An 8,187-nucleotide genomic window follows, 5' to 3' on the forward strand; every position below is an offset into this window, starting at 1 on the left:
CCCACCCATCGCGCCACTTGGTCTGTTTGTCTGATCTCCTCTCTTTCCTCTGATGCAGAACATAATTAACAAGTTTTAACTTGTTAGTTTGTTTCTTATTTGATTCAAATTTTATTAATACGTTGCCAATTTGGTAATATTTTATACACCAAACTATTAGCTGCAGAAAGAGGCAACAGCAAAACTTAGAACATAAGAACATAAGAGACGCCAATGTTGGATCAGGCCAAAGGCCCATCCAGTCCAACACTCTGTGTCACACAGTGGCCAGAAATACCAGTGTCATCAGGAGGTCCAGCAGTGGGGCCAGGACATTAGAAGCCCTCCCACTGTTGACCCCCCCCAAAGCACCAAGAAGACAGAGCATCACTTGCCCCAGAGCCCCTAGCTATACCTTGTGGCTAATAGCCACTGATGGACCTCTGCTCCATATGCTTATCTAATTCCCTTTTGCTTTTAATGATGCAGTACAGCAGGAGGTGAGATTTACTTTGACACAGTGTTAATGTTTCCACTCATTACTCAGACACCTAAAAAGAGCAAAATTACTCATAGAGTGTAAAATTACTCAGAGTGTGAGCTGCCAGAGAAGAAACTTCAACTCATAACAGCACTTTCTACTGACACTGAGTTTTATTACAATGGGCTATCATTCCTGGGGGGGGGGGGGGAACAGTCTTCATCAGAAAATGAGTAAAATTCTAACAGAACCTTCTTTACTTCTCATGTACACACGAATCACACTCTCACACCAGCAGACCTACCAACCATTAGGCAGGATTTAATTAAAACATGTTCACATTGTTGCATTGTAACACCTCCGAGGCTTTTGGGACTGATTCTGAAAGAAGCGGTAAGCGACCTCTGCTGTGCAAGCCAGCTGTCATTTAAATCCCAAGAGCAACATCTGCACACATCAAACTTCAGGGTTAGCCAGTAAATTTAAAATGTCTGATCCTAAGTCTTGGGGGCAGGGGGTACGGCTCCACGGAAAACCATTTTCTTCACGTGCCAGAAGTCCCAGATTCAACCCCTGGGGTCTCCAGTTAAAAGGACCGAGTAGTGGACAATTCAAACACCTCTATCCACTCAGAACAGACCAAGCTGACTTTGATGACCAAGGGTCATCAAGCCACCACCACCCCCACACACACAGCATAATCTGCTTGGAGAGCACTTTTGTAAATATAGCTATTTAATTCACTTCGCTAGGAAATTGTAGCCATCTCTATGACCCCTGCATCCTCTTAAACCAAAAATGTTGCATTGCACTGAAGCTGAATGCTGAAATAATGACAGGGCAGTTTCTGTCCATGTAGGACCTAAAGAGCCTCTTGCTCAGGGTAAAAGAGGAGAGCGCAAAAGTGGGATTGAAGCTCAACATCAAAAAAACTAAGATCATGGCATCCAGCCCCATCACTCCTTGGCAAATAGAAGGGGAAGTTGTGGAAGTAGTGACAGACTTCACGTTCCTGGGATCCCAGATCACCGCAGACTGTGACAGCAGCCATGAAATTAAAAGACGCCTGCTCCTTGGGAGGAAAGCGATGGCGAACCTAAACAGCATGATAAAAAGTAGAGACATCTCCGTGCCAACAAAAGTCCGCATGGTCAAAGCAATGGTATTCCCAGTAGTCATGTATGGCTGCGAGAGTTCTGGGCTATAAGGAAGGCCAAGTGCCGAAGAATAGATTCTTTTGAACTATGGTGCTGGAGAAGACTCTTGAAGAGTCCCTTGGACTGCAAAAAGATCAAATCAGTCAATCCTAAAAGAAATCAATCCTGACTGTTCCCTGGAAGGCCAGATAATGAAACTGAAGCTCAACTACTTTGGCCACCCAATGAGAAGGGAGCACTCACTGGAGAAGAAGACCCTGATGCTGGGAAAGATTGAAGGTCAAAGAAGACGGGGACCGCAAAGGATGAGATGGTTAGACAGTGTCACAGATGCAACGAACATGAAATTGAGCCAACTACAGAGGACGGCGGAAGACAGGAGGGCCTGGCGGGATCTGGTCCATGGGGTTGTGAAGAGTCGGACTCGACTGTGCGACTGAACAACGACTAGTCTCCGATCACTTTGTAAAACAGAAGAGTTAAAAAGGTGAGAATCATTCCCCACTTAAGTCCAAAGGCGGGGGGGGGGGCGAGGGCCCACAGGGACCCTCTCCTTCCCCTCTCCCCCACTATTTCTCCTCCCCCCCCCAGCCTGGCAGACCCCACACAGCCTCTCCCTCTCCCCTTCTCCTGCTTCCTTCTCTCCTTCCCACCCAGCCAACCTACTTTTACCTGCTGCCCCCATCTCCTCATCTGGTGAGACACGGCTGCTCGGCAGAGGCCCTGCTGATTTTCTCGCAGCAGACTTTGTTCCTCTATGTGCTTGAGTCTGTCTTCAACAACAGTTTCAACTAATCTGCATGGAATAGATGTTAGGCTAAATGGCCTGTAATTTCCTGGAACTCCTGCGGCTCCCTTAAAAAAAAATCACTGTAGCATTTGCAGCTTTCCAGTTCTCCATTACAGAGGCCAATTGTGTTGATCAGTTGCATATCCTGATTAGGAGACTGACAGCTTTACATCTGTGTTCCTTAAGAATCCTTGGATGTATCCAATTCAGCTCCAGAGACTGATTACTTTTTAATTTGCCCACTAGTCCTAGAACTTCACCTCTCACTACCTCTTTGACTTAGTTCTTCAGACACCTTTCGTGAAAAGAGTGGCATCCACAGTGGTACAAGCGCCACATTCTCCACAGTGAAAACGGATGCAAAGTATCTATTCGGCTTCTCCGCCATTGCATCTTCCTTAAGCAGAGTTCTTTCATGCCATCATCATCCGGTAGCTCAGCTGCCTTCCTGGCTGGTTCTCTGGTCCCAGGAAATTTGAAGAACTGCTTATTTGTTTCCTTTTCAGCTTCCTTCTGATTAGTTCACTAACTTTTTGCAAAGATTCACCTTTTGACATCAAATGTGATTGTGCTGGACTCTGAGAGCAACTTCCCACTGACAAAAATTCTGAACTCGACACCATTGTAATCACCGTTCCCCATCTATGGCTCACCCAATTTAAATTATTGTGAAGCCGCATCTGAAATGGGTCAGTGAGTCAATGAGGACAAGAACAGTACAGGGTATGAACTTGAACCGCTCTATGAGTTGGATACAGACCAAATTTCCAATGGGAGGATGGGACTTTCCTGCCCCCCCCCCACACTACTGCAACCCACTGATCTCCAAGAAACGCTGCCCCTGTGGGAGAGGGGGGGTGGTGGGGGTGTCCTCCGCAGCAGGAAGGGCGGGATCAGTGGAACTGCCAGTCTGGTCCAGATCCAAACCCCCCCCCCTGCGCCTCAGAACCTTTGAGTGCAGAGTTGCCTGGATAGTTAGAAATGAGACTGAAACAGGCTACCTACAGGAAAAGTTACCTTTACCTTCCTGTTACAAAAACGACAGGAGCAGCTAACATGCAAACCAAACTGATATCGTATTAGAAATCTGATGTTTCAAGGTGCTGGTGCTCAAAAAGGAAAGATGCTACAGATCTTCCCACACAGACTGAAGCATTTATTCAGTTCCCTCAAAACCTGGTTTTATTGTTCATCTTAACATCCCTCCACATTCAAACTGGAGATGCCTTGGTTACTGTTTTCTCTCCAGGAAAGCTAAGGGAAACATCTACGGGATTCTTTGGGTGGGATCCCATGAGTCTGCTCTGCGAATGATGACCACAGCAGGCAGCAGGCTGAGGGCCGGCCGGCCAGCACACGACAGCAGCTGCATGCGGAGAACGCAAACTTTTGGAAGCTTTAGAGTAGAGACCTCCAAATCAGAAGAACCCACGTTTAGGTTTTACGTGGAACTAAATCTAAGAAAAACTGAAGTTTAATTCAGGGTGCGTTTGGTTTTTTTACAGTTTTACCTCTGTTCTCACAATTAAAATGAGATTACATTACCAAGCAAAATTTCTAATAATCCAAACCAGACAAAGCAATTTCAATCAGCTCAAAGCTGCTGGAGTGTGACACACACACGCACGCACACAAGCATGTCCTGCAGATTTTGACCTTCACATTTCTTGCCTAACCAGGAAGGCATGTGCAACAGAAGCAGTTCTACTTAACAGGTTCTCCTGCTACTCTCCCCCCAACTTACTATAATTACCACATCTCACATACCTACTGTGTGGAGCAGATCTGACGTATTAAATAGCTTTCAAAACTAAATTTAGAAAAGCAAGTACTTAGCTGCCCTTCAGAAACAGAACCTCCACAAGTAACGCAGAAATGAGGACCCTCACTCCATAAAGAGAGACTCCTGTACTGTCTCAGCAACATGAAGGTTACACCCAGGTACAGTGAACTTTTCCTTAAGTACAGGAGCACAGCATAAAACTGAGCATTTTTTGCTTTCACCAACCACAGTTAAAATGAAGAAAATGAACTTAAACATGCATAATATAACTACATTATCATTAATTTAATTAAAAACTCAATTCCTGTTGAAGCCAGGTAGAGAAGAAAATTCACACTCAATAAACATGAGCCAGTTTTACTTACCACCATATTATAGGCATCTGGAACCTCAATTTCAAACTGAAATTTTCCACCTTGATAATAACCTTCATCTGTCAAGAAAATATAGATGCTTAAACAAAATTTGCAATAATGGAGAAGTGTATTTGGGAAGGTAGCAAGTGCCCTTTTTCTAACCAGAAATGATAAAACTTTTTGACAACTAGCAGAAGCCAAACATTGGGACCTCATCAGGCTTTGACTGCAACTAGATGAGATGGCAACACAACCAAATTTAGGTCCTGTCAAAAGAACATAAACGTGTGATGCGCAAAAAATGGGGGGGGGGGGGGGGGGGGGGAGCTGTGACTTCAGAGACCTATCAGGAAAAGAGAGCTCATGCACAACAGTTATGAGCTAAAAAGTACCAGTAGGGTTTAAATTACTGTCCACCACCCCCCAACACCCCTTTTGCACAGGCTCATGGGCAAACTTGGTTTTCATACATAGGTCTGTCATAGCCCCAATGGTTACATCCAGATCGGCCAATTTCTAAGAGATGACCTGTATGCAACGCCATGACAGATTTACTTCTATTTAATGGTGGTACAGCACACTGCAAGAGCTTAAGTAGCACCACATTAACTTTTGGTAGTACACCTGACATCCAAAAAGAAGTCAAAAGAAACCGCACAGTCCTTGAAACCAAGGGCTCTCTCATCAGGCCAAAAACAAAGCAAAAAAGCCCAGCCAGAACTCATGCATTCCCGCTGACTGAATCATCATCATCATCATCAAGAGTGTGATCCTTGATGCTGAGCAAACAACCCACCCTCAACCTAACCACAGAAGAGAGTCATAAAGGAATGCATGGGTTAATGCTAACATATCACCCCCCACAAAAAAACAACAACAGTGAACTGGATACGGAGAGAAGACAATTCCATTGAGGCTAAGGGGGGAAATCTCTATTGATCTCTCTCTCCCAAAGGAGTTTGGCTCAGTTCCTGTGGGCGCCAAGGTGACACCACCTTTCATAAGGACCTCAGAAGAGCCCTGCTGGATCAGACCAGTGAGGGTCTATCTCAGTGGTGGCGAACCTATGGCACGGGGGCCGGAGGTGGCACTCAGAGCCCTCTCTGTGGGCACGCGTGCCATCGCCCCAGCCAGGCCCAGACCATCATTAAAGTGTCGAATTCTCTGCCAAATAATTTTAAGTAAATGAAAGCATTTGGGATTGCTTTCCTTACTTTGTTTGGATCATCTTAAGTTAATGTATGTTGTTTTTTCTAAAGTAAAACCTCCGTATTCAGGTTAAATGGCCGTGTTGGCACTTTGCGATAAATAAGTGGGTTTTGGGTCGCAGTTTGGGCACTCAGTCTCTAAAAGGTTCGCCATCACTGGTCTATCTAGTCCAGCATATCCTGTTTCACACGGTTGGCCAGCCAGTTCCTCTGGAGGGCCGACAACAGGTTGCCTCCTGGCTCTGGGACTCAGAGGTTTTTTAGTGCCTCTGAACGTGGAGGCTCCCCTCAGTCACCTGGTGCCCACCAAGGGCTTTCTGAAAGTGGGTGGGGCTAGGCAGGGCTTTTGCCCAGCAGGGCTCCTGATTGGCTGTGGAGATGGAATCCTGTCGAAACAGAACCCCTGCGCCCTAAAATCTTCAAGAGATACTGTTAGAGTTGCATATAAAACCTCACTCCCTGACATCTTGTGGTTTTGTGATGGTGCCTACCAAATTCCAAAGGCGCCTGCAGGCTCAAAAAAGTTGGGGAGGGGCCCTTATTCTACACCACTATGTGTAGGCCACAGGCTAATTTTTAGTGGAGTTCTATATTTTGTTTGTTTCTACCACACAGAAGAGCACAATTGTGCTTTTATGAGGAGGAGGAGGAGGAGGAGGAGGAGGAGGAGGAGAACTGCAAAATTAGCCTTAAGCTTCAGGGTCTTGAGGCTAAATCCAGATAAAATGGAGGCGTTGCCTTCAAGAAAAGCTGCTGGCACCGGGGGGGGGGGGAGCAGCGTGGCGGACTCTCACTGGCACCACACGTGGAGAGCTTGGAGATGTTTTTGGACCTGGCCTTAACAATGAAGAGGCGACTTCCGGTTTTGGCGACTTGCAGGTGGGTGTGATCCATCACAGCGCCCCACAAACGTGCCGATGGGGGTTTCCAAGTTTTGCTTTGCGCCCTCTACTGGACCAGATGAGCAACCTTTACGTCAAGCTGGATACTTTGAAAAAGGAACTCAAAGAAATTTCAGCAATTAAGAAATAAAGCGGATGTTCCTGAAGCAACAACAGAAAGCAGAAGATGGACCTGAGGAAAGTGGAGGAGAACAAAGACACACAAGAAGAAGAAGAAGAAGAAGAAGAAGAAGAGAAAGATGGGGAAGGCTGTGATACCATCTCGAAGAGTCTGACAAAAATCTCTGATCCTGAAGCAGAACTAGGGGCTGTTGCCTCGAAACCATCTAAAAACTAATTTGGACTTTGATAAGAGGAAACGAAATTGCAAAACAAATTAACTCTGATAGCCTGTTGTTTATTTTTAATGCATAACTTTTATTTTATATTTACACCTTAGTTAAAGAGATTATGATTGCTTGCTTGACACCTTTGCGTAGGGCTTATTTTGTAGCAGGAACTCCTTTGCGTATTAGGCAACACACCCCTAATGTAGCCAATCCTCAAAGTGCTTACAGAGCTCTTCTTACAAGGGCTACTGCAAGCTCTTGGAAGACTGGCTACATTAGAGGTGTGTTGCCTAATATGCAAAGGAGTTCCTGCTAAAAAAAGAGCCCTGAATCTCTATGTTCTACTACTAAGATAACAGAGACATATCAATAACTTTACATTTCTGTATTATGGATCCTTGTTACTCTTTATTTTAGGTTGTTCCATTACCCTGACCCCCCAGTTTTGTAGATTAGAAGAAAGAAGGGGGGGGGAAACCATGAAGAGGCTGGAGCCAACGCTGAAACCATTTCACCTGGCCCAAAACTTAACTCCTTTCTTGGACATTGCCATTCTGATCCATGGAACTGTAACCTCACGCTGGGATTACTGTTAACGTGCTTTACATCATGCTGCCCTTAAAGACTACCCAGAACCCTCAATTAACACACCCTCTAGCCGCTCGCCTCCGTTGGGGACTTAACTGGGCACACTTAGCCAATGGAGTAAGGTAACCGATGCCTGGCCTTTCCAGGGGTGCCGGCCCTTGAGGTGAGCCCACAGTGCGCACAGCGGTGGTCTTGCGTGAGCCGCGGGGGCCGTGGTGAGACCAGCCTCAGCCTGGGGGGACGGACAGCCTTGTGGCTCATCCTCTGCCTCAAGCGTGTGTGAGGGCCTGCTGGGCAGGGACGTCTTCACTGAAATTGTATTTTGTGGCCTACACTTTATTTTCAAGCTACTTTAAGTCCCTGGGGTGGGAGAAACAGGGATTAAAAAGATTTTCACTAATTAAGAAGCATCATATCTGCCATCCCTCTCGCCCCTGATAACATGTGCCCTGGCTGTCAATATTTTAATCTTGGAGGTCCATCATAGTCTGGCACCCACATGCCTGAAGAACCACCTCTCCGAGTCAACCTTCACTCAGCATCACAGACTTTTATGGGTCACAACATAAAACACAATCCTCAGGGCTGCAGAAAAGTACACCAAAGGGCTTTAA

General features: G+C 46.0%; 1 protein-coding gene across 2 annotated transcripts in view; it reads right to left on the reverse strand.

Moving 5' to 3' along the window:
- Positions 1-8,187, reverse strand: part of UBE2F (ubiquitin conjugating enzyme E2F (putative)) — a 54,692-nt gene that overhangs the window by 31,084 nt on the left and 15,421 nt on the right. For both annotated transcript variants that reach the window (XM_015424059.1, XM_015424060.1), the window contains exon 4: positions 4,556-4,623. In XM_015424059.1, the coding sequence (XP_015279545.1) occupies positions 4,556-4,623 (68 nt within the window). The remainder of the gene's footprint in view (positions 1-4,555; positions 4,624-8,187) is intronic.

This window comes from Gekko japonicus, unplaced genomic scaffold, assembly GCF_001447785.1.
Source record: "Gekko japonicus isolate JY-2015 unplaced genomic scaffold, Gekko_japonicus_V1.1 scaffold623, whole genome shotgun sequence".
In the NCBI taxonomy this organism is placed as follows: domain Eukaryota; kingdom Metazoa; phylum Chordata; class Lepidosauria; order Squamata; family Gekkonidae; genus Gekko; species Gekko japonicus.